Source organism: Echinops telfairi, unplaced genomic scaffold (assembly GCF_000313985.2).
Source record: "Echinops telfairi isolate 266 unplaced genomic scaffold, ASM31398v2 ScPeMD7_443;HRSCAF=831, whole genome shotgun sequence".
In the NCBI taxonomy this organism is placed as follows: domain Eukaryota; kingdom Metazoa; phylum Chordata; class Mammalia; order Afrosoricida; family Tenrecidae; genus Echinops; species Echinops telfairi.
In genome coordinates, this window is record NW_022104341.1 from 2,909,248 (window position 1) to 2,936,980 (window position 27,733).

The window sequence follows — 27,733 nt, forward strand, 5'->3', positions numbered from 1 at the left end:
TGGCCTTTAGGAGTGTTTTCCAGTCCAGTCTGTTGGGGCACCAAGCCCTGGCCCCAAAGTCCACCCTCAGCATTCCCTGGGGACTTTGTTGCTCCATTCCCTTGCTGTTCCGCTGCACTCCCCCAGTGCTTTGCCTCAGTGTGGCGGGATCAGATCAGGTGAAATTCCCACACTGTGTCTCTGGTGTGTGGCGAGATCAGATCAGGTGAAATTCCCACACTGTGTCTCTGGTGTTGTCCCCCGCTGGGCCCATGGGTCAGTGAGGGGCGTCATGTCTCATAATGAGGCTGGCCATGCGGTCCTCTCTGTAGACTGGCTGCTCTAATTGGGGTCATTGTTCTCAAGGCCTGGTGGACCAGACTGTGCTCCAGTCTCTCCTCTGCCCCCGTCATCTGCTCCTGTGTGCTCCGATCAGATATATCCTTCTCCCGGAGATGCGGATTCAGTGCCATCCTTTGAAATAAATTCTTCTCGTGGGGAGGGGCAGGCATCCACTTAGTATTTGGGACTGAGGCCAGACCCCCAGACCTCTCCACTGGTTCCCTACTCCATGCCGACATGTTGCATTCACACCTTGGGGCACTGGGTTGAAGTCTGTCCAGCACCATTTATTGAAGACGGCATCTGTTTCCCATTTAATATATTTGGGGCCCTTATCGAAGATCAATTGCCTGTATGCTGATGTTTTTATTTCTGGGTCTTCAGCTCTTTTCCATTGGTCTGAGTATCTGTCATTATGCCAATACCACACTGTTTTGACTACTGTGGCCATATAGTATGTGCTAAAATCAGATAGAGCAAGCCCTCCCACTCTGTCCTCTGCTAATTCTGGACTTCTTCCCCCTCCTTGTGAAGTTGGTAATCTGTTTTCCAATTCTTTGAAGAAAGATGGTGGCATTCGTGTTGGTATAGCATTGAACTTATATATTGCCTTGGGCAGAACTGACATCTTTACTATATTGAGTCTGCCAATCCATGAGCATGGGATATTCTTCCATTAGTTGAGATCACTCTTGATTTCTTAAAGTAGTGTTTTATAATTTTCCTCATACAGATCTTTTGTTTTTTTAGTCAGGTATATCCCTAGGTATTTCAATTTGTGCTTGGCTCTTGTAAAGGGTACTACATTTTTAATCATCTCTTCTGTGGCCTTATCTGATGTGTAGAACAGTCCAGTAGACTTCTGTTTGTTAATTTTGTACCCTGCCACCATGCCACTCTGCCATATTCCTCAATTGCTTCCAACAGTCCATTTGTGAAGTTTAAGCGATCTTCAATATATAGAATCATATCATCTGCAAGTAATGATAATTTTGCCTCTTCCTTCCCCAGCTGAATACCTTTAATTTCTTTCCTTTGTCTTATGTTGTTAGCTAGGACCTCCAGTACGATGTTAAATAGGAGTGGGGACAAGGGGCATCCTTGTCTGGTCCCCTTTTTCAGTGCAATTGTTTTCGTCTTTTCTCCGTTAACTACCACGTTAGCTATTGGTTTTTCATATATGGCTTGTAAAATATTGAGGAATTTTCCTTCTATTCCTATCTTCTTAAGTGTCTTAAACAGGAATGCATGTTGGATATTGTCGAATGCTTTTTCTGCATCTATCAATATTATCATGTGATTCTTATCTTTTTTTCTGCCAATGTGGCGAATAATGCTGATGGTCTTTTGTATGCTTAACCATACCTGCATCCCTGGTATGAATTCTACTTGGTCATGGTGAATTATTTTTTTAATATGCTTTTTTATTCTATTGGCCGGTATTTTGTTAAGGATTTTTGCATCAATATTCACTGGGAATATTGGTCTATAGCTCTCGATTCTTGTGGCATTTTTGCCCGCTTTAGGTATCAAAGTTATACTAGCTTCATAGAAAGAGTTTAGGAGTTTTCCGTCTTTTTCTATGTTCTGGAAGAGTTTGTATAGGATTGGTGTCAGTTCTTCCCTGAATGCTTGGTAGAATTCTCCTGTGAATCCATCTGGCCCCGGGGGATTTTTTTGCTGGTAATCCCTTGATTAGCTTGCCTATTTCTTCCATTGCTATGGGTCTGTTGAGGTTCTTGACATCCATCTGGGATAGTCTAGGGAGGCATTGTCTTTCCAAATATTTGTCCATGTCTTCCAAATTGTTGAATTTGTTATAGACCTTCATTATGCTGTGTAATTATCCTTTTGATTTCATTAGGGTCCGTTGTAATGTCCCCTGTTTCATCCCTCATCCTTGCAAATATCGTTTGTTCTTTCCTTTCTTTGGTTAGGTTTGCCAGAGGTCTATCAATTCTGTTACTTATTTCAAAGAACTAACTTTTAGTGGCATTAATTTTTTCCATAGTTTTCTTGTTTTCCCTCTCCTGTACCTCGGCTCTGATTTTTATTATATCTATCATCTTGCTCTTAGTAGGGTTGTTCTGTTGACTCTGCTCTAATTGGTGTAAGTTTTGTGTCAGCATATCATCCACGAGTCTCTCATCTTTTTTAATGTGTGCATTTATTGCTATCAACCTTCCTCTGATAAATTCCTTTGCTGTATCCCACAGGTTTGATATGTCGTATTTTCGTTCTCATTGGTTTATAGAAACTTTCTGATTTCATCGCTGATCTGGGTCAATACCCACTCCTTTTGCAATAGGAAATTGTTCACCCTCCAATTGGTTGCCCTAGTTTTCTTCACCATCCTTCTGTTAATTTCCAGCTTTATGACACAGTGATCAGAGAGAGATGTCTGTATAACCTCTATGTGCTTGACTTTACTCAAGTTTGACTTGTGTCCCAGCATGTGGTCTGTTTTTGAATATGTGCCATGTGGACTTGAAAAGAATGTGAATTTTTATGCAGGTGGGTGGAACACTCTGGAGATATCTATCAAGTCAAATCGTCCAAGTGTGCTATTTAGATCTCTAGCCTCTTTGTTGAATTTCTTTCCCAATGATCTGTCTTTTTCAGAGAGTGATGTATTAAAGTCACCAACTATAATTGTTGAGCCTGTGATCTCTTTTTTCATCCTTTTGAGTGTTTGATTACGAATTTCGCTGGTCTCTCGTTAGGTGCATATATGTTTATTATGCTCACTGGTTCTTGGTCTATTATTCCATTGGGGGGCTCATACAACTCTTATCGCAATCTATGTGTACATCCATTGTGTCAAGCACATTTGGACATTTGTTGCCCTCATCATTCTGAAAACATTTGTTTTCCACTTGAGCTCTTAGATTCACCTCCTAGTTTTTTTCTCCTCTCTTCCTGCTCCCCTCTCCCTCATGAACCCTTGATAATTTATAAATTATCATTTTTTATCATATCTTACACTGTCCAACAAATCCCCTTCACCCACTTTACTGTTGTCCATCTCCTAGGGAGGAGGTTATATGTGGATCCTTGTAATCAGTTCCCCCTTTCCACCCCACCCTCCCTCCACCACTCTCACCACTGGTTCTGAGAGGTTCATCTGTCCTGGATTCCCTGTGTTTCCAGTTCCTGTCTGCGCCAGTGTAGACCCTGTGGGTGTAGCCAGGTTTGTAAGGTAGAATTTGGGTCATGATAGTGGGAGGTAAGGAAGCATTCAAGAACTAGAGGAAAGTTGTGTGTTTCATCGAAGCTATACTGCATTATGAGTGACTCGTGTCCTCCCCCGCTACCCCTCTGCAAAGGCATATCCAGTTGCCTACAGATGAGCCTTGGGTCCCCACCCCGCACTCCCCCTCATTCACGATGATATGATTTTTTGTTCTTTGGTTCTTGCTACCTGATCCCTTTGGCACCTTGTGATCACACAGACTGGTGTGCTTCTTCCATGTGGGTTTTTGTTGCTTCTGGGCTAAATGCCCGCTTGTTTGCCTTCAAGCCTGTAAGACCCCAGTCGCAATATCTCTTGATAGCCAGGCACCATCAGCCTTCTTCACCACACTTGCTTATGCACACATTTGTCTTCTGCATCAACTCTATTCTTTAGCTCTTTCAATATGTTAACTAGTACTGAAATCTTAGTATTAATTTTCTGAATTCCTATGTACTAATTTGGTATGGTTTACAATTTTAAATTTATTTTATCAGTTTATTCTTGTAGTGTTTTCCTGATTTCCTCTAAAAAATTGTTTTCTGTGTTTTCCTTGGTTTCATTGATCTTTCACTCAATCCACAAAAAGAATCTAAATACTATTCTTTTTACTTGCTTGTCAGGTAGTTGTAATGCTTTTTCTTTCTGAGAAAGGTCTTTGAGCTTTGTCTGTTGGTCACTTGTTTAAGCCCCTCTGTCTTGCTTCTTCAAGTGAACTAAAATTGTCTGTTGTGTCTGAGTCATTGTAGTGGTGCTGTATTTATATTTAATTGGTGAGTGTTTGTTGATAAGACTTTAGCTACTTACTATCTACCTTCTGGTGGGTGTAACAGAGATGTGAGTCTGTGCACAACTCTCTGTTGGTCCTATAATGCATAGAGAGCAGGGTTGGCTGGTGCTTTTGGCTACATATCAATGATCAGATAGTATAGGAATGGATATTGGTCCTTGCCCAGTAAGTGTGGCTGTAGGAGGTATATATGTGACTGGGTTGTATGTGCATGTATGTTATTTCCATTTTGTTGGGACAAGAAAAGAAGATGGGGAAGGAGAAGAAGAAAACAAGAGGAAACCCCCAAACAACCAGCAACCAAAGTAGAAAATATTTTTTAAAAATAAGTAATCAGAGAAAGCAGATAAATAACAAGCAAAAAGAAGAATTTCATATCTAAAAATGAAAGGAAAATAAAAGCAAAGGTAGAGAAAAAAGAGAAGGATACAATAAGGAAAACTAGGGAAGGGGAAAAAGAAACGTGAGAATGAAAAAAATAGTAATGATAAAAAAGTAAGAGAAAAGAAAAAGGAAGGGATGGGAACAAAGAAATTGCAAACAAAAGGGAAAAAAGGATAAAACAAAGAGGGAAAGAAAGAAATCAGGGACAGGAAAAAAGTGGACCAGTAGCAGAACCCAGACAGGAGAAAACTGTGGAGGGCTTGGGTACCATATATGACACCCTGTACCAACCAAGAATCTCTCAGGGTGGGGGTGTAGGAACAGGTATGAAGGGATGGAAAGCTCATATTTTTATCCTGCCATGATCTGATCTTGAAGTAATTCATGGAGTCTCAGATAGTGGTCGAGGTCAGGGTACCTATTCTGGAAAATGAGTTTTTAGGGCACTAAGGAAAAGAGAATTGTTTGTGGAAGTAGCTCTTGCCTACCCTGGTGGCCAGTGAAGAACCACCTGTCTAGCACTGTGCTCAACACTGATCTTATAAGGAGGCGCTCATGTGCCTCCAATCTCAAGGATGGAGCAACAGAAGCTAATCCACAAGGTTCTGACTCTACCTCAGACAGAACAGGGCTGTCTAGGACAGTGGTTCTCAACCTTCCTAATGCCACGATGCTTTAATACAGTTCCTCATGTGGTGGTGACCCCCCAACCATAAAATTATTTTCGTTGCTACTTCATAACTGTAATTTTGCTACTGTTATGAATTGGTCGACCCCTATGAAAGGGTTGTTTGACCCCAAAGGGGTTACGACCCACAAGTTGAGAACACTATGAGAAAGACCATGGCATTAGGATTGGAGGATTTGCCTATTAACAACCTGCATTATCCAGATGACACAACCTTGCTTGCTGAAAGTGAGAAATTGAAACACTTGCTAATGGAGATCAAGGACTACAGGGTTCAGTATGAATTATAACTCAATATAAAGCAAACAAAAATCATTAAAATTTGAACAATCAACATCATCGTGATAAACAGAGAGAAGACTGTAGTTGCCAAGAATTTCATTTTACTTGCCTCCATAATAAGTGGGCATGGAAGCAATAGTAAGGGAAAATGTACTGCATGAGTTCACTGCTTTAAAGTGTTAAGGAGGAGGAATAGCAATTTGAGGACTAAGGATCAGGACTAAGGTTCAAACCATGAGATTTTTCAATCACCTCATATGCATGTGAAAATTGAACAATGAATGAAAAAGACTGTAGAAGAATTGATGCATTTTGAATTAAGGTACTGGTGAAGAATAGTGAATGTGTCATAGACTGCCAGAAGAACAAAAAAATTGATCACAGAAGTACAGCTAGAATGCTTCTTAGAAAGAGGATGGCGAGGCTTCGTCTCATTATTTTAAACGTGTAATCAGAAAAGACCAGTCCCTGGAAAAGGACTTTATAGGTTCATAAAGTGGAGGGCCAGCAAAAAAAAAAGAGAAGACCCTTAATGAGATGGATTGACATAGTAGCTACTGAAATGGACTCAAACATAATGATGTGATGATGGTACAGCATCCATCAGTATTCTGTTTGTTGTGTATAGGTTCAGTATATGTCAATGGCACTTAACAACAACATAGGTGAGAATTTTTTTAAAAGTTGCTATGAACTTATAGAAATCTTTATTAAACCGAACTATCCAAATATGAACCTGTTGCTTCTCAACATATCTTCTTCCTAGGTCTATACACCTTTGAAGGCAATATCTTCATCTCTATAACCCTTCCCCCAACATTCCATGCTCTTCAGTTTACACCACATCAAGGTGATGTTTGTGGCAGTTCCGGCATCTTTGAGAGACTCAGATTGGGTTCCTTCTAAAAATTCTTTGAGTTTTGGTAATAATAATAATAAAAAAGAAATATGATGTGTCAAGATCAGAGGTGTAGAGTGGGTAGTGGGTGGTTTCCCAATGAAATTTTCATGGGACAGCCCTGGCTACCTTGGAGGAATGAGCAGGTGCATTGTTGTGATTGGAGGGGTTGAGGGGGGATTTCAGTTAAACTTTTGTTACCTTTTTCTCACCAATATAGTTTTCAATTTTCATAAAATGTCTTCCTAATAAGCCCTTGTGATCATCCTATGCCCTTTGGGGGGAAAAAACCCATCAAGATTACCCCTTTGGGGCAAGATATGACAAAATAATAATTTATAAATTATCAAGGGCTCATGAGGGAGGGGGGAGTGGGAAGGGAGGGGAAAAATGAGGACCTAATGCCGGGGGCTTAAGTGGAGAGGAAATGTTTTGAGAATGATGAGGGCAATGAATGTACAAATGCGCTTTACACAATTGATGTATGTATGGATTGTGATAAGAGTTGTATGAGCCCCTAATAAAATGATTAAAAAAAAAAAAGATTACCCCTTTGGAATCCCAAAACAAAAACCCAGTCTCCATAATCTTCTGAGCCTCTCTGCCTTGAATTGAGCTGGCCCACCCACTCTTCTCAACAAGCCACTATTTTGATTGGACCTTTGTACTGAAGCCACCTGAAGGAAATTAAGACAGGTCTATTACTGAGAGCCGCTAATCTGTATGCCTCTGTCTCTAGCTGCTTTTTCAGTCTCTCTTCTTCTCATTCTCTTTATTCTTCCCCAATCATCTCTTCTCTTTGGGTGATGGCTCGTTTATTATTTTCCTCAGTGTACGAGAAAAATTTCCCCCACTTTTCTGTCTTTCTCTTTGCAGTTTAGCTTTCCCTCAACCTAAGTCCTTTGTGTAGCCAGTCTTGATTGGCCTTATAACCCTGAGCTTACGTGCCCTCAGTACAAGCAAGCAATATCGAATATGTCAATCTCACTCCTGAAACTTTCTGGCAGCAGAAAACAAGACATACCCAGGTTTTCAGACTTGGTCTGGTCAGCTGTGGCATAAGCACAAGAGGAGGCTTTGTAAACAAAATTGCCAGGGGTCCTATATCTCTTTCTCACTTTGTCTCATAAAACAAGCTTGAGAGTTATAGTTTTCTAGGAAGTCAAAAGCCTAGGGAATATGATTCAGGGAAACTATAATGTGAGAAGTGAGCCAAAGGTGGAACCGTGGGGGTATAGGAAAATGTCTAAGGAATGGAATAAGTGGCTCAACAGGAGTCTGAAAGATCCAGTGAAGAAAATAGACAGGACTGGAGCCAGATATCCATTAAAATTAAAGAAGGGGAAAATGTGTAAGTAATGAGAATATCTTGGATAGTAATGTAATCACTGAAAAGAATTCATTGAGCTTGACAATTAGGAAATCATTATTGTGTGCCCTTGAGTTAGTTATAATTCACAGAGACCCTATAAGACAGAATAGAACTACTTCACAGGATTTTCTTGGCTGTCATCTTTACGAAATACATCACCAGGTCTTTCTCCCATGGAGCCTGTGGGTGGGTCATACTGTCAATCTTTTGGTTAGTTGATGAGTGCTTAATGGTTGATCTATCAGGATTCCTTTAGGACAGTGGTTCCGAACCTTCTTAATGCCACGACCCTTTAATACAGTTGCTCACTTTGTGGTGACCCCCCCAACCATAAAATTACTTTCGTTACTACTTCATAACTGTAATTTTGCTACTGTTATGAATTGGGCGACCCTTGTGAAAGGGTCATTTGACCCCCAAAGGGGTCATGACCCACATTTTGAGAACTGCTGCTTTAGGAGATTATTAGTAAGAGAAATTTCTTTCTCCTTTCATAGGATGGTGGTGGTGGTGATGTTCTTGCTGTCTTCCCATTTTAACATAAAGAATATTTAAGTGAAAAGAATAAATCTTTTATTATAGAATATTAATGGCAAGGCTACATTATATTATGCTAATATATTTAACCTAAAATAGTGCCCCCCTCCCTCAAATAATCAATCTTAAACCAATTTAACCCAGCCTTCTAAATAAAAATCAGGGTTGTTTTCATGTATTGTCAGAGCCATAGACGACAAAACCAGACAATTTGCTTTTTTGCAGTCTTTATTCATTCTAACTCCATATGGGATACTGCTCGTCTGCACATTCCAAGAGGCAGGAGAAGGGGGTTATACTGGGAGTTTTGTTTGATTATATTGTATGATCTTAGATGATTTTTTTGTCTGTGGCAGAGTGAAATATTTTTAATAATATGGAGTTCTAATACCCAGGAGTATTTAATGTTTTTCATTTTAAATTCTCCTTCAATCTTGATATGACTTACAGCATTCTGGAATTTGCTTATGAACCTCATACTTTCATACTTGAACTATTCCCCTAGTTCACATAGCTATTTAGTTGTCTTTTATGCCTCCTGATAAATTTTTCTCTACAAGCCAGTGATGAAATTTGAACTTCAGTTCCAAGGGAGTGTTTCTGTGCTAGTCATTTATTATATTGATGTATTAGCCAAACACTGACTGACAAATGAATCCACAGAAAGCAATCCAAAAAGAAATAATCAAGTCTCCCCTACAGTATAAAAATTCCATATTTTAGGAATTATCTTGTGAAAGCTATTCAATTTTCTACTTTATAAAATAGGAATGGTACTATCTATCTCTTAAGCTTGTTGGAAAAATCAAATGGGCTTAAGTACCTTGCGAACAGTAAAATGCTATGCAATTTAATATTAGTTTTTGTTGTCTCTCACAAGGTAGCAATTATAGTAACTATTGGCATGCATAATTGCTAGCCTGTGAAAATCATTATGATAGTGGGTTTAGTTGGTTGCGTTTATTGGTATGCTTAAGTATGTGTCCTCCATCTCATAAAAGCCAGGGTTTCTGTTTCTCTTGGTTTGTTGGAGGAAGTTGGCTACTCATGGCTGAGGGACAGGGAGGGTTAAAAAGGACTACTGCATTTTTGGGTGCTGAAAGCATAATGTTGTGTGTAACTTAGTGTTTCTAACTAAAAATTTTTTTTATTTTGTTGTGCATTTATTTTAAACATGGTTCAAAGCTCTGAAAGGTCTGGATTTTAAATGAGATTGATTTTTGTTACATACTTTCTGGATAAAGTTTAAGACCCATGAAGATATCATAGCTAGTGAAGGAAACTTTGGTATATGTAATCTTCTCTGTGAATTGTTTCACTTAAGTAAAATTTACAGAGAAGATTACACTGAATTAGTCATCCCTTACTTATGCAGGATATTACATCAGAAAGTTCTGGGTTACTGTCCAGCCCTGAGCAGTCAATTTCCTAGATTAAATTAAGTTTCAGAATAATAATTCCATGGAACCATCATTTATTGAGCATCTATTATGTGCTAGGCATTGTAATAGACTCATCTCAATCTAATCAAGTATTCTTCAATTTCAAATAAGATATAACAATTCAGAAAAAAAATTTTTAATTAAAAAAAAGATAACAATTCAGAAAAGGAAGGTGACAATGGTTATACAGCTTGAAAAAATGTCAATAGAACTGAATTGTACACATAGAAATTATTGAATTGCTGTATCATCTCAACCATAAAAATAAATTTTAAAAGTTTCTCAACACTTCACTTCTGCTCATATTGTAATGTCCAATCCCTAGAAAAATGATGCCTGAGTAAAAGTGATAAAGCAGGCAACAAACTTAATTCATGGCCAGCCAGAATCCTAGGGCTTGGATTTTCCAGCTCATTTTCTATAGGATTCAGTGAAATGTTAGACATAGAACAGTTACTAATAACTAGGTAAAATTATTAAGCTATAATAGTTCTGGAAAGTTGCTAACCATGTTTCTGTTTCTTATTCTCTATACTAGCCTCTGTGCTATCAACGAACAAGAATTTTAACAACTCACATTTATTAAAGGCATATAATCTGCATCATAACAACTCCATAGCAACTTCTAGAGGGTTTAGCAAAGTTAAAGATCATACAGCTAACAAATGACAAAGCTCTTTTTCAAAATATCTCAGCATGACTTTATAATCAGTGTTCCCCATGATACCATCTTGTTCCCAGTCCCTAGCCCAGACATCTGGTTATATAGATAGGCTGTGGATGCTCAAATCAATAATGCCTTGCTTAGCCAGGGACGGCTTCTTCTTTTCTTTCAATTATTTTCCTTTTTATTTTTCAAATTACATTTTATTGGAAAATACTATGATTGAGTCACACCATTATTCTTGAAATAAAATCCATTTCTACCTTTTTTCCCTTGCAGCTTTTCATCATGTTTCTGTTTACCCAAAGAAAGAGCTTCCTTTCTTCATCCATTTCACAGCAGGACTATGTTCTTCAACAGCAATGATAGCCCTGCTCACACACCGGTTTCCTGAGATCTTGGGTGTTTTAGCTAAAGCTGTAAGTATGATCTCATGGACTTGTATAGAATATTTGTAAAATACACAAGGAACCATCTCCAATTTGTGCTTTAACCAGTTGAATGGTGGAAGACAGATATTTGTTAAGTAAATTACGGGAATTGTTTTGTTTAGTTGCTACCATAAATACATTAAACATTAGTTTTGGTGATTTGAGTTATAGTTCTGTTGCTTAAGAGTTTTAAGAACACAATCTTATAATATAAATTCGTCTTTATAGACTACTTTTGGAGGTAAACCTAGCATTTATTACTAGTAAATAACAATTCAACTCTCTTTTACCATTAATGTATTTTCTTTGACATTTTTTTTAAAGTTTTGTATTTTGTAAATAAGCCTTTTGATCTTCCCATTTAAATTAAATTATTAAAGAATTGCAGAACTTCAGGATTGCACCTAGGATGGAGAGTAAGTTGGTAAGATAGGGCATTTTCCCTGGGCATCTTCACTCCGAAGAGCATCCTTACTGTATCTGCAGAGTCCTTTCTTTTCCCCTGCTTTGGGTATGGAACCGCATATAGACCTTTAATTTTTACCCTTTAGTTTAAACCACTTTCCCATTTCCTGACCCCCAAAGTAGTGACAATTGATATTAGAAAAGGTACCCTCTGATTATTTACTTATCTACAAAACTTATTAATTAATGTGCGTTGGCTCAAATTTATATTACCAAAGATAATTCCCTTCAAGTCTCCAAGTCTTTTCAAAATGCACTCTTCTTGTATCTCTTTCCATTTACTAGGCTAAAAACCACAAAGAAAATGCTACTGATTTATTATATTTTCAAATATAAAAGCTTTAAGAGCCACAAGGACAAAAAAATGTAGCCCTTACTTGGTAATGTATTTTCTATATTTTTTACAGAATACCTCCATTATAACTCCCTGCTTCCTTATAATTCCTTGTCCTCCCTTAAAACTCATTTGTAGAATAGTTAATTCTACTCCTTAACGGTGAGTTCTTTCTTCTGGCCTCGGTGGTAATAGCCTTGCCTTCCCCTTTCCCTGGAGATCACCTGGATAACGTTAGGTCGCCACTGGCAGTAAGTAGGCCAGGAGTCTGAGACTGAACTTGATTCTAGGTCAAACTTCAGAAGAATGACCTTTCCACTGTAGTTCAGGGAATATAGATATTTGGGTTGGAAACTGTTTTATTTCCTTTCATTGTAAACAGGAAACTTAAAGATCACACCATAACTCTGTTGTTTGCAATCGTGCTGATTGGATAATGCACTCTAACCTGAAAAGGCCTTACTGTGTAATCTGGCATGGTGAAAACGATCTCGAAAGGGAATCCCATCTGTGCAACAGCTGAGGGGAAGAAGGTGTATTTGAGATGACAGGCCAACAGTGGGAGAGAGAGTTCTTGTATTCCTCTCAGAGTAGCAGGAGGAGAACTAGGTAAAAGAAAGCAGAGAGCTAGACTCTGGACTAGACATGTAGTAGCCATTAGCAGAGCGTTTCCATGAAGTACTGCCTAGAGTTACTGTGAGAGTACACGCTGTATGCACTGTTCATTCATGTTCCTCGAGTGCCTGCCCTCACCTAAGGTCACTCATGGCACCAGGAGAGCCACTAACACTACAAGAACAGTCTTCTAGCAGAGTCTGAGAATGAAAAATACTACATTCTAAGGTGAAAGCTTCTTTTTATAGACTTTTTATTTATAATAATATCACTCTCTTTTTATATTTGCATAGTTGGCAGTGAGAGTGAGCCTAACTGTGAACTTTTACAGCCATGTTTTATCTCTGTGACCTTTAAATTGGAATATTAAGTACATAAAAGCTTACTACTTCTTCAGGTTACTTACAGACCCATATCTGGTATACAGCAGTTCCAAGGGCAGGCGCTATTTAAGAGTTAATGGAAAATGATTACAGTATGGGTAGTCTTCAGCTTATAAAAACAACCCTGGTGGCATAGTGGGCTACACATTGGGCTGCTAACTGAAAAATCAGCAGTTCAAACCCACCAAATAGTCCAAGAGAGAAAGATGAGGCTTTCTGTTTGCATAAAAATTTATAACCAGAAATCCAAAGAAGCAGTTCTACTCGGTCCTACAGGGTCACTATGAGCCAAATCGACTCGATGGCAGTGAATGAGTTACATACAGAGAAGTTGACAGCAAAGGAGCTAAACACTCAAATTCTACTTCTTTGCCACTAAGTGTGGCTTGTAGACGAGGTGTGTCACCATCAGTCAGGAGTTTGTTAGAAATACTGAGCCTGAGTGAGGCTCATTATCTAATGAGAGACATCCTTCAATAGAAACTGTATTTTAACAAGCTTCCCATGTGATCCCACACACGTGTAAAGTGCAAGAAGCCTTGCTTGCCTCTATCCCCCATTTGAGGGATTTCAAGCACCTGGATAGTACTCGCCTTTTCAAGGTGGAGAAGGGCAGCACTGCAGAGTGGTAATGAGCATAGGCTGGCGCCAGTCTGCTTTGCTTTGAACTTTAGCCCTGACACTAACTGGCTGTGCAACCTTAGGGTAAGTCACTTAGCCTTTTCTCCTGGTTGTAAAATGAGACTAGTACTACCTCATTAGGTTTTGTGAGGGTGAAATGAATTTGAAATAGGTCAAATGTTCAGGCTGTGTCTGCCCATAGTAACGAGGTGAGCATTAGCTGTTGTTGTTACCACTATCACAGTGACCCTCTTCCTCACCATAGTGCCCCCACAGTGGGAAACTCACTCCTTCATCCTTGGAGCTGACATATCCTAAGAGAGTAAGATCTAAAATGCATTTTCCCAGAGAAACTGTAGTATAATGATTAGGTGATGTTAGGCTGCTAATTGCAAGGTCGAGGTTTCAAACCCAGTAGCATCTCTGAAAGAAAAAGGAGGCTGTTTATGCCCATAAAGATTTACAATCTCAGAAATCCTAGATAGGGTCACTGTGAGTCAAAACGGACTTACTGGCAGTGGGGTTTGGTTGGGTATTAGAACTTCAGATGCATTATGCATTCTGTAAACCATGAAAGGGGAAATATTTCAAGTTTTAGACACTGCCCAACTGCCTTATAGAACAGAACTTAAAAACTGCATATGTTAGGATTTTCATTTTGGTCAGATATTAGATGCCCAAATAGAGTAGAAAGCCATGAAGAATCTTCTATTTAGTAAGGGCAAGCAATTCAATGAAAATTTATAAATTAAAAGTTTTCTAAATTTCTTCCATTGGTACCACATGAAGTTACCTTATACCAGCGGTTCTCAACTTGTGGGTTGAATGACCCTTTCACAGGGATAGCCTGATTCATAACAGTAGCAAAATTACAGTTATGAAGTAGCAATGAAAATAATTTTATGGTTGGGGGTCACCACAACATGAGGAACTGTATTAAGGAGTCGTTGCATTAGGAAGGTTGAGAACCACTGCCTTATACCTTTCTTGTTCTAGCTCATAAATTTAATTTGAATGTGTTAAAATACTTTTGTTCCAAAAATTGTTTTTTTATGAAGCAATACAGAGAATTGATTATTTTTAATGGTGCTCCTTGAAAATCAGGTTTAGCTAAATGGCTGAGAGCAAACGAATGGTTCATGAATTGAGTGCCTTTCTCCCTTTGCATGGCATACTTTATGTGCAGCAAGTTATGGTTTCCCCTGATTTTTCTTCTGACTGAGATGAAAACCTAATCTGACATTAGACAGAGTGATGGAAAAAAAGTTGCATAAATCCCTGGAGATGTGGAATGTGCTGATATGAGAGCTGATAGTCTCTAACGCCAGAATTCCAGAAAAGGGAAAAAAATTGCCTTTAAGTAGGTCATTTTCTCACCTGCTTTGAAGCCTGCTGGGTTAAATATGAGAGTTCAAAGTAAGGGTAGCCAGCAAACCAACTGAACTGGAATCTGATTCTGCCTATCTGAAAGGAGCTTCTTTATTTAAGAGCAGCACTGCCCTCAACTTAAGAGAACCAATCTTTACCGGATCTTGGCTGCCTTCATTTCACTCTTGCAAGAAAAGTTTTCTTAGTAAGGCTCGGGGAGGGCATTATCACTATAGTGGAAAGACTAAAGGTAGTCTCTGGGGATTTCAGTTTACCTAAAATGAATCCAGGCTTGTGGTATGCGACCTAAGTGCTTTGAATTCAGAAGTGTGTTGGAATATGAAAATTCCCTTATCTAGGGTTTTAACTAGAACATTTTGAAATGCTGGCAGAAGAAGGTGTTATGAGTAAAATCAGGAATCAAAACTTCCCAAATAAATTATTTACTTCACAAAGGCAAAACTTTGTTGAAATTTGTTTCACTAAACAATTATTGTAACTGTACTAGGGTGGGAACAGACCCTGTGTCCACATATTTCCACTAATCTTTATGTGGGAAAATGTGGTTGGACATGTCAGTGATGAATTTCTGAGCAACTCATAATTGGCTGGCTCCACTGTAATTAAGACCTAACAATGTGCTTGATTAATTCTCTACGGACTACATTAGCCAAGTTGCGTGATTTCCAAAGATATAGAAGGTTAGACGTTACACTAACAAAGGACTTTACTACAGAATGTCTCACTGGGGTTTCTTCAGTCCTTCCCCATAAATAACTAGCTTTTTGCCCCTAAATTATATCTTTAAAAGAAAGCAAATATAAATGCCAAGTATCTTTTACTAAATAATGATCAAAATGATGGGGAAGTTTCGTCCACTCTCCTCATTTCTTCTAGGGCAAAGATGATCTTTAGAACCAGGGGAACTGAAAGACAATTTATAACTATGAATATGTACCAGTAGATGGAGATCAAATGTTTTGAGAATGATGAGGGTAATGAATGTACAAATGTGCTTTACACAATTGATGTATGTATGGATTGTGACAAAGAGTTGTATGAGCCCCTAATAAAACGATTAAAAAAAAAGAATATGTACCAGTAGAAAATTAATAAACATTTCAAAGACTTATGATTTTCCCTTGTCAAAACCAGTGACATGACTGTTCATAAATGGAAAATATTTTTTTATGTTCTCCATCAGACTTCATTAATGTAAAATGCTATAATTGTATACTTTTTTATTAAGTATATTAGTCCATGTTCAGAAATCAAGCTGACAATTAAAATAAGTTTCTTAGCTTGAAAACATTATTTTTTTCAAAGTTGTAACATTTCTTGTAGAAGAACTGAGACTGTTTTAAAAGCACTGGAATTGTAACTAAACTTGTATTCCTGTGCAGTGCTATTTTGTAACCCTGCTGTTTTCCCAGTACTACATCTGAGGTGTTTCCCTGAAACTAGCCAGAGAATAAAATGAGCCAATTGTGTGACAGGTCAGATTTTTTAAATGTTTACATTTTTGTTCTGTTGTTAGTGCCTCTAAAGTCTTTATTTGGGCCATCTGGCACATTCTTACTTTTATTTTCTTTATTGAGTGGGATATTTGTAGCAAGATATTTCCTTCTTTCTCTAAGGATATTTCTCATACTTCATCCCTGTTTCTCCCCTTCAAAAAGAACCAGATTGAGAAGTTGGTGAAATTCCTAATTTCTTCTTGTTCAGATTTTCTAAGTTCCACAATCTTATTTTCAAAGTAAGAAAATCATGAAATTCAAGACAGTATACTTTTTACTACACTTGATCTTAGCCAAAAGGCCAAGAAGCAATGACAATATACTTTTTAATGCATGCCTTTATCCTTTCCCCCAGGATTTAATTCTGTTTCAAAGTTGTGGAAAACATCCATTGTCCCTCTTAACATGTGTCTGTCAAGTATGAGTTCATAAAAGCTTTCCCTGAATTTATTTGTCAGTATATTGAATCTTAATCCTTTCTCCCTCAAAGTGAAAGTCTCAGTGCCAAAGTTTAGAACATCCTGTCACTGACTGCTACTAATGTATTTATTGCTTAATTATTAGTACTTGGTGGAAATGAACTGCACGGAGTTTTTTAGAAGAGCCATGCTTAGATAATTGTTGATGTAAACTGCTCATTCCAAACCCATTACACTAGTGATATTAGACTTCATATTAAGAAAAATAATGTTTTTTACTGACCTAGCATAGTCCTCTAAATGGAGACAGTACTGTGATACAGAAGTTAATAATGATCTTGAGAAGTAGTTTGAAACTTGTTCGTGAGTGAAGTGTTTGTTGCCTCTGAGGAGGTTGCCTCTCAAGTGTCACCGTGAGTGAAGCATTGGACCGCTTCAGCCTAACCACCAGGAGAAAAATGAGACAATCTGCTCACCGTTCACATCTTTGTCCCTCTATCACCAACTACACTAACAATGGTCAAGAGCACTAAGTAAGAATACGTAATGTATACAATTCCAACCCAAAAGTTGCTTGAACTTCAGTTAGTTCCTTCTATATTGAAGAGTTTATAGTTAAACTCTCATATATTCTTACAGAGCCACTAGAGGACAGATTATAATCTCCAGTATTATAAATTGGGAAGTTTCAATCACCGAAAGTTGAAAGATTTGTCTAAAATTGCACAATAGAGATAACCTCTTACCTTCTGTTATAATTCTAATATTATATAACTTCACAATTTCAAACAAATATAGTAATGCTGAAGGAATATAGATGTTGGAGTAATGATAGTCAAGTGGTTTTGCATGCAAAGTCATCCTACAGGAGATAAACTTGCAGAAGACTTATGAATAAGGGAAGAAAAGAGGACTGTCAGAACAATAGAAAGGGTACTTGTGTTGGGGAAATGGTTACTGCAAAGACAGTGATCCCAATAGATGGACATGCTAGTCAAATAAGCTGTCTAGAGAACTAGCCATGGTATAAGGCTAGCTGATGAACTCTGATGCTTTGAAATAAAAAATTTACTTTTTTCACTTTGGACAATATTCACTTTAATATAAAGAAAACTATCTTTAAAATTGTACCAATAAGCAACATCATGATAAACAGAGAAAAAATTGAAGTTACCCTGGACTTTATTTAGATCCATAGTCAATGCCCTTGGAGACAAGCTACATTCAGAAAATCAAACAATGGATTATATTATACAAATTTGTTACAAAGGCCTCTGAAAGTATTTTTTAAATTTTTTAAATTAAAAAGCAGAGATGTCACTCAAGGGACTACAGTGCACCTGACAGCCATGGTACATTTAATTGCCTCATATACATGTGAAAGATAGACAGTGAAGAATTAATGACATTGTTGGTGAAGAATATTAACAGTACCATGGATTTTCAGAAGAACAAAAACAAGTATTTCCTGGAAGAAGTAGAGCCAAAATGCTCCTTAAAAGCAAGGATGATGAGACTTCACCTCATGTACTTTGAGCATGTTATCAAGGACAGTTCCCAGAGAAGAACATCATGCTTGATAAAGTAGAAGTTTAGCAGAAAAGACCTCAACTGGACACCCCCTTACGGAAGGGTTGCGGGGAGGAGACGAGCCAGTCAGGGTGCAGTGTAGCAATGATAAAACATACAACTTTCCTCTAGTTCCTAAATGGTTCCCCCCACCCACCCACTAGCATGATCCCAGTTCTACCTTACAGATCTGGCTAGACCAGAGGATGTACACTAGTACAGATAGGAACTGGAAAAACGGAATCCAGGACAGATGATCTCTTCAGGACCAGTGGTGAGAGTAGCGATACCAGGAGGGTGGAGGAAGGGTGGGGTAGAGAGGGGGAACCCATTATAAGGGTCTACATATAACCTCCTCCCTGGGGGAAGGACAACAGAAAAGTGGGTGAAGGGAGACATCGGACAGTATAAGATATGACAATAATTTATAAATTATCAAGGGTTCATAAGGGAAGGGGGAGCGGGGAGGGAGGGGGAAAATGAGGAGCTGATGCCAGGGTGGAGAGCAAATGTTTTGAGACTGATGAGGGTAACGAATGTACAAATGTGCTTTATACAATTGATGTATGTATGTATGATGTATGTATGGATTGTGATCAGAGTTGTATGAGCCCCCAATAAAATGATTAAAAGAAAAAAGACCTCAATGATACAGATTGGCACAGTGGTTACAACCATGGGCTCAAACACAGGGGCACCTGTGAAAGTGGCACCAGGCAATGGTTTGTTTTGTTTTGTTGTATGTAGGGTCACTGTGAGTTGGAATCAACCCAATGGCCCATAACAAGAATGCTAGCATTCACTTTTCTCTGTGTTAGCCTGGTTCACTCCAATTTCATTTCTAGTCTTCCTAGTTTACTACCTGAAAAAAATTGATGCTTGATCATTTACATTACTGTGATAGTAAAGGTTTTGTATGAACTTGGGTGAGCCATGATTCTCAGTAGTGTGGCAGTTAGGACATAGTCATTCTTTATTATGGGCTCTCCAGTAACAGTATAAGTAGATACTGTGGGAAAGTTTGCTTGGTGTGTTTTTGTTGTTTTTTTTTTTTTTTGCTGAGTGTAGTTCCTACATCATTGACCTCTGGGATTTTTAGACTTGAACCAGTGGCCTGTCTTATGCCTGCCTATTTTATGGTAGTCACCAGCATCCTGCTATTTTACATGCTGACCCTGGGTTTATTCACTTCTGCAGTCAGACACATTTCAGTAGTTCAATTACATTCATAAGAGTTGTGCAATCATCACCACTATCCATTCCAGAATATTTCTTCTTCCTTGTATTTGCTATTGTTATCTTTCCATTTCCTGCCCACCTCCCCTGCCATGTCCCTTTGAAACTATTAATCCAGTTGTCTCTATTTGTTTACCTATCCTGAGTTTCATGTAGAGAAAAACATGCACAATCAAAGCACAAACTCAAGCAAATGGCCCTACAATGATAGATTCAGAGAAAAACCTCAGTAGCAAAGTGTTGTTAGGTACCCTTGTTGTGACTCTGTGCACAACAGAATAAAACACTGCCTAGTCTTGCACCATCCTCACATTTTCTATTTAAGCCCTTGGTATAAATCCTCTTTTGTTCCCCTCCCTCCTCCACCCTCCCACCTTTGTGAATCCTTCATCAATTATATATTATTATTATTTCATATATTACACTGTCCGTTGTCTCCGTTCACCCCACATGTCTGTTATTCATTCCCTTCGGGAGTGGGGCTGGGGCTATATATCCAACCTTGTGATGGTTTCCTCTTTCTCCCCCTTCCCCCTCCCCAACCATCCCCATATCCTCATGATATCGCTACTCCCACCACTGTTCCTGAGGGGTTTATCTGTTCTGAATTCCATGTGTTGAGAGCACTTATCTGTACCAATATATGTTCTCTGGTCTAGCCAGATTTGTTAGATCTGGGTCATGGTAGTAGGGGGTAGGGGGAGGCATTCAGGAACTATATGACTGATGTATGTTTCGTCAGTGCTATACTGTACCTCGGTTGCATCATCCCTTTCTTAATAACCCATTACTGGGGGGATATCCATTTGTCTACAGATGGCCTTTGGGTCTCTACTCCAAACCCCCTCGTTCGCATCAGTATAGTTGTTTGTTTTGGATCTTCTAATACCTGATCCCATTGACACCTCATGATCACACAGGCTGGTGTGCTTCTTCCATGTGGGCCTATTTGCTTCCCTGCTAGATGGCTGCTTGTTTACCTTCAAGCCTTAAGACCCCAGATGCTATATCTTTTGATAGCCAGGCCCCTCTCTTCACCAGATTTGCTTATGTACCCATTTTGTCTTCAGCAATCATGTTGGGAAGGTGAGTATCAAAGAGTGTCAGGTTATGAGAACAAAGTGTTCTTGTGTTAAAGGAAGCCTTGAGTAGAGGTCCAAAGTCCATCTCCTATCTTAATACTTAACATAAAAAATATATGTACATTGGCCTTTATTCCTTTCATTATAATTTAGTATATTTACATATACACATGCCTATAGCTATACCTTTATAAATAACTTTTGTCTCCCTTTTCTTTCCTCTATTTCCTTTCACCATCCACTTATCCCACTATCATGCTCACCCTCAATTTGGCCCTCCGTAATTCCTCTCGGATACATTGCACTTGATTAAACCCCACCAGGCATTATACATCCTCCTCACCATCAATTTTAGATCTCTTGTTGCTCCCTTACCCCTGAGTTTGTAGGCTCCCCTCTCCCCCTCCCTGCCCCTCCTCTCCCTTGTCCCCCCAGAACCATGGGTCCTGTTATTTTCTCCTCAGGATTGTTTGTCCTATCTTATTTAGATAGACATAGGACAAAAGAAAAACAAAAACAAACAAACAAAACAAGAAAAAACCCAATAGATAGTTCTGGGTCTGTCTGCTGACTCTTATGTATGTTTTCCAATCAAGTCCAATGAGGTGCCAAGCACTGTCCCCCAAGTCAGAAGTCTATTTTCAGGATTCCTCTGGGACTAGGATACTTTCCTCCCTTTGCTACCCTGTTGCACTCCCTTTTCATTTCACCCGTTGTACATTGGGCAGACCAGCACACTTTCCACACAGTGTCCCCAGTGCTGTCCCCCATAGTTCAATGGGTCAGTCAGAGAATCTCGTGCCTCATGGTTGAACTGGCCCTATGGTCCTTTCTGTACATTGGCTGCTGTGAGCAGGGATGTCATCCCCGGGGCTTGGTGGGCCATGATGAGGTCCACTCTCTCTCTCCCTTGCTCTCTCTCCCTCTTAGTTCACTCCCGTGTGGTCTGGAAAGACCCGCCTCTCTCCCCAAGCTATATATTCAGTGCTGTCCTTCGTATTTCCTTCTTTTGGTGAGGGGGTCAACATAGCTTGGCTTGGGCCATCCCATCATCCTCTTTGTTAATTCACTGCTCCATGCCAGCATATTACCCTCAAGGCTTGACACTCTGGGATGGGGTCTTGTCCTTCTCTTCCTTTCCTGTATATAAACAATAATACCCTTCCTTGGGTGTATTAATGCCCTGTTCCCCATCACCCTTTCCCCTCCTTTTTTTCCCCCTCTCTTTTCCCCTCCTTTTTAGTTGGCTGCCATATATACCCCTGAATTGGGTTAGACCCCTGCCAAAGTGCCTAGACTTCAACCCGGGATTTATACATTAAGTAGATTATCCTCTGTGCCCAAAGTACTTTTTGAGTTTACCTTAGTGCAGTTATGTTATACTTGTCCCTTTGTGCTTGGCTAACTTCACTCAGCATAATTTCCTCCAACTCTTCCCACGAGATAATGTGCTTTATGCATCCGTCGCTGCATTTTAGTGCTGCATAGTATTTCATTGTATGTATACATCAGAGTTTTTTAATCCATTCATCATTTGATGGAAATTTAGATTGTTCCCAGGTCTTCGTGATTGTGAACTGTGCCATGATGAACACTGGAGCATAGAGGTCTGGTCTTTGTCTGTTTCTTACTTCTTCTGTGTATATGCCCAGAAGGAAGATTTCTGGATCATATGGTAGCTGGGTTTCCATTTGTTTTAGGTATCACCACACCGATTTCCATAGTGCCTGCAAGTATCTACAAGACTACCAGCAACAGATGAGAGTACCTAGTTCACTACACCCTCTCCAGCACTTGTTGCTTTCTGATTTTATTAACTGTGCTGTCTTCGAAGGTGTGCATTTATCTCTATCAACCTTCCTCTGATGGCTGCTTTTGCTGTGTCCCAAAAGTTTTAGTACATTATATTCTCATTCTCGTTGGTTTCTGAAAACTTCCTAATTTCATCTCTGATCTGGACCAGTACCCACTCATTTTGCAGTAGGGAGTTATTCATCCTCCAATTATTTGCCCTTTTTCTTCAACACCTTTTATTTATTTTCAGCCTTATTGTGTAGTGGTCTGAAAGAAATTTGAGTGATCTCTATATGCTTGAATTACTCAGGCTGAACTTGTGCCCCAGCATGTGGCCCATCTTCGAGTATGTGCCATGCACACTTGAAAAGAATGTGAATTTTTTGTTTGGGGGCAAAGAGCTCTAAAAATATTTTAGGTCAAGTTGTAGAGTTTAGCTCTGTAGTTTCCTTGTTAAGCTTCTTTCCCTGTGATCTGTCTTTCTCAGAGAGTGGTGTATTAAAGTTACTTACTATGGTTGTTGAGCTTGTGATTTCTTTTTGCATCTTTTTAGAGCATTTGATTGATGAATTTCACAAGTCTCTCATTGGGTGCATATATATTTATTATGCTCACTTGTTCTTGGTGTATTGTTCCCGTGAGCATTATATAGTGCCCGTCCTTATCTCTTGTTATGGCTTTCATCTTGAGATCAGTTTTGGCAGAGATCAGGATTGAAATCCCTGATTTCTTTGAATTGCTCTTTGCTTGGTATATTTTTTGCCAGCCTTTAATTCTCAGTCTGTTTTTGTCTGCAGGCTTGAGATGTGTGTCTCTCTCTCTTTTTAAAATCATTTTATTGGGGGCTCGTACAATTCATCACAATCCATACATACATCCATTATGTCAAGCACATTTGTACATATGTTGCCATCATCATTTTCAAAGCATTTTCATTCTACTTGAACCCTTGTATCAGCTCATTTTTCCCTTCCCTTCCCCTTCCTCCTTCCCTCACGAACCCTTGATAATTTATAAATTATTATTTTTTCATGTCTCACACTGTATGGTGTCTCCCTTTACCCCCTTTTCTGTTGTCTATCCCCCTGGGAGGGGGTTATAGATAAGTCGTTGTGATCAGTTCCTCCTTTCTCCCCCCACCTTCCCCTTACCCTGCTGATATGGCTGCTTTCAATATTGGTCCTGAGGAATTTATCTGTCCTGTATTCCCTGTGTTTCTAGCTCTTATCTGTACCCATGTACATGCTCTGGTCTAGCTGGATTTGTAAGGTAAAATTAGGGTCATGATAGTGGGGGGTAAGAATCATTAAAGAAGCCGAGGAAAGCTGTATGTTTCATCAGTGCTATATTGCACCCTGACTGGCCCGTCTTCTCCCCACGACCCTTCTGTAAGGGAATGTCCAATTACTTACAGATTGGCTTTGAGCCTCCCCTCTGCACTCTTCCCCTCATTCACATTATGATTTTTTGCTCTGGGCCTTTGATGCCTGATACCTGATCCCATCGACACCTCATGATCACACAGACTGGTGTGCTTCTTCCATGTGGGCTTTGTTGCTTCTCAGCTAGATGGCTGATTGTTTATCTTCAAGCCTTTAAGAACCTAGATGCTATATCTCTCGATAGCCAGGTACCATCAGCCTTCTTCACCACACTTGCTTATGCACCCATTTGTCTTCAGCAATCGTGCCAGGAAGGTATCATGGAATGCCAGATTAATAGAAGAAAGTGTTCTTGCATTGAGGGATTACTTGAATTGAGGCCCAATGAGTTGTGTGTATTATAGATTTAAAAAATCAATGGGTTATATTTTCTAAGCCAGTCTGCTAGTCTCTGTCTTTCAATGGGTGAGTTCACTCCATTGACATTCATAGTTTTTACTTCTATCTGTGGACTCTGTAATGTCTTCTCATACAATTTTTGCTGGGTATTTACCTACCTCCCTTATTATCATTGTTTTTTGTGTATGTATTGGCGGGGGTGGTTGTTGTTTATTTTTGCTGTCTTTTCAATGTTGAGTTAATGTTATCTTCCAGGATATTTTCGATGTGTTGACCGCTGGGTGGAGTTGCTGGGTGGAGTTGCTCTAAGTGGTGGTCCCCTATTTGTGTGTGCTCAGTGCATGTTGTTCTTCTGAACGCAGTGGGTCAGTTTGAATTTTTTTGTAGAGCTGGGTTTCTTTTAATGTATTCCTTGAGATTTTCCTTGTCCAGGAAGACTCGTACTTCTCCATCTAGCTTGATAGGTAGCTTGGCAGGGTAGAGGATTCTTGGGTTGGCAATGTTCTCATTCAACTTTTTGAAGATGTTACCCCACTCTCTCCTCTTTATGGTGACTGCTGATAAGTCTGAGCATATTGTTATCTGAGTACCTTTATCGTTGACTATCTTTTTTTCCCTCGCTGATCTTATGATTTTTCTCCTATTTCTCAAAGTTGGATAGTTTAACTACAATGTGCCTTGGCAACTTCTTCCTGGGAGTCAGTCTAGATGGTGTCCTCTCTGCTTTCTGAATGGTTGCCTAAGTCTCATTCATTAAACTGGGGAAGTTATCTTCCAGGAATTCCCCCGCTATTTTTGCAGTTGACTTCTTGGTTGTGTCTTGTTCTGGTAATACAATTATTCGAATGTTGTTCCTCGTCATGACATCAGACATTGTTCTTATGTTTTCTTCAGCTTCTTTGATTAGCTTCTTGACTGTCTTTCCTGTTTGTTGAAGTCTGCCTGGTTGTCCGCAAGGTCTCTGGAACAGTTCTCTGCTTCTTCTAGTCTGTTAGTGATGTCTATTACCTTGTTACTTGCTTTTGTTACCTCATCCCTTATCTCTTGTATTTCCCTTTGGTGCTTATCTCTTAACTCTTGTATTTCTCTCTGGTATGTCACCTTTATCTCCTCTGTTGTTTTATCCTTTTTCTGTATTGCTTCCTTCATATCTTATATGACTCCAAGCAGTATTTTGAAGATTTCTTTCTGTGCATCTGCTTCTTCTATGCACGTCATTAGGTTCAGGACTTCTTCTGACATTGCCTTTTGTTTCTCCTATTTTTCAGTGAGGTTTTTGGGAGCTGGTTGGGGTTTGCATGTGATTTTAGAAGAGCCTGGCACCATTTTTCAGAGAGTCAAAGAGTACTGGGCTTTCTATTTGGGAGACTCATAGGAATGCTTCTTCAAACTGCCTGCAGCTAACAGTGCTGGGATGTCGGCCTACTGCTTTTCCCTCTTGTGGTTTCACTTTTCTCTAGCCAAACAGAATACTGTTATTTTGAGGGCAGGTTGGATGGCCCTTTCAGGGCATGCTGGTCGGGCAGTTGTGGACCCAGGAGAATGGTGCTGCATTGGATGATCTCACAGGAAGCTGTGGTAGTCTGGCCCATGGTGGCTTGGAGCACCTCAGAGGGCATGTGAGGGTGCCTGCTGCAGTGGGAATGCCACAGAATATGGATGGGGTCCCACTTAGAGGGCCTTGGAGGACAGGCAGAAGTTCCACCAGCAGCTAAGAATGAGGCGGGAGTTCCCCCAGCTGCTTGAAGGGTAAATGTTGCTAGCCTTGTGGAGGGTGGTGGATGGCTGGTGGAAGTTCCTCAGCTGCTTGGAAGGCAGCAGTGTAGGTGAGTGGGAGTTTCCCAACTGGGTATAAGGCCGTGGAAGGTGAGCAGGAGCTTCCCCAGCTGGGTGGACGGCCGACAGGGTTTCCCTAGGCAGAGGGGAGCACCCTGGAGGCCATCAGTGGTGTGTGAAAGGAAAGAGAGGGGGGGAAAGAAAATAGGGGGAAAAACTGAGCTGGCGCAACTGTGGCAGAAAAGAGAGAAAAATAAAGAAATAAATGAGCCCCAACACCTGACCACGGGGCTAGAGGGGTTTAAACTCTGCCCAAAGGCAGCAGCAGCTGTGGTTGTGTTGAAGTCCTTGGACCATCCAAAGTAACTGGGTGCCAACCTTGGCTGTGGTGGGGCTACAGCTAAGCCCCAGCCAGCCTCCACTAGCAGTGGTAAGCCAAAAGGTCACAGCTCTTCAAAACCTAGTGTATCTGAGGTTACTTTTCTTTATGACGCTCCTCCTGTGACCTGGAAGAGTGGAGTTTCCCTCTCGGTGGCTCTCCTGTGCTGATTACTGTGAAGTCCCTCTGGTGTGTTACTCAGTCATCATCTTGCCAGGACTCTTCTTACAAGTCTTACAATAATCCATACATCAATTGTATTAAGCATATTTGTACATATGTTGACATCATTCTTTTCTAGACATTTACTTTCTTTTGAGCCCTTGGTATCAGCTCCTCTTTTTCTTCTCCCCCCCCCAAATGACCCTTAATAAATTATAAATTATTATTATTTTCATATCTTATGTCAATCACTGCCTCCCTTCCCCCATGGTTTCTATTGTTCATCCCCCTAGAGCGGGATAGTGTGGCTATGTGTCGATCATTGCCATCAGTTTTCTGTCCTATAGGGTCTCTATTGGGTCAGCATCAACACAATGGCAGTGAATTTATTTTCGTTTTAATATGGTTCATGAGCAATAGGCAGGCACACTACCTCATTGCCAGGGGCCAGAATAGATTATTAGATGAACTGAGAACAGAACCTTGCCTTTCTTTGTCTTGCTGTTTATTTTTACAGTAATGGTCTCTTACAATATTTGTCCTTCTTGAATAATTTCACTCAGCATAATGGATTCCAGGTCCATTGATGTCATAAGGTGTTCCATGGTCTCATCACTGTTTTTTAGGGATGCATAGTATTCTATTGTGTGTAAAATTCATAATATTTTTTCTAAGCATTTTATTAGGGGCTCATACAACTCTTCTCACAATCCATATATACACCAATTGTGTAAAACGCATTTGTACATTCATAGCCCTCATCATTCTCAAAACATTTCCTCTCCACTTAAGCCCTCGGCATTAGGTCCTCTTTGTTCCCCTCCCTCTCTGCTCCCCGCTCCCTCACAAGCCCGTGATAATTTATAAATTATTATTTTGTAATATCCTGCCCTGTGCAAAGTCTCCCTTCACCCACTTCCCTGCCATCCGTCCCCCAGGGGGGAGGTCACATAAAGTTCCCCATAATCAGCACCCTCCCTCCAACCCATTCTCCCTCCACCCTCCCACCATCGCCACTCACACCACTGGTCCTGTAGGGATCATCCACGCTGGACTCTCTGTATCTCCAGTTCCCATCTGCACCAGTGAACATCCTCTGGTCTAGCCAGACTTGCAAGGTACAATTCATATCATGATAGTGGAAGCGAGGAGGAAACATTTAGGAACTAGAGGAAAGTTGTATTTTTCATC

General features: G+C 39.8%; 1 protein-coding gene and 1 pseudogene across 4 annotated transcripts in view; one reads left to right on the top strand and one right to left on the bottom strand.

The window, feature by feature from the left end:
* Positions 1-27,733, top strand: part of ST7L (suppression of tumorigenicity 7 like) — a 156,627-nt gene that overhangs the window by 102,506 nt on the left and 26,388 nt on the right. For 3 of the 4 annotated variants that reach the window (XM_004699174.2, XM_045291855.1, XM_045291856.1), the window contains one exon: positions 10,890-11,029. In XM_004699174.2, the coding sequence (XP_004699231.2) occupies positions 10,890-11,029 (140 nt within the window). Of the gene's footprint in view, positions 1-10,889; positions 11,143-27,733 lie in introns of those variants that run through there. The other variant, XM_045291857.1, reaches the window with a different exon arrangement.
* Positions 16,499-16,657, bottom strand: LOC115870296 (annotated as a pseudogene).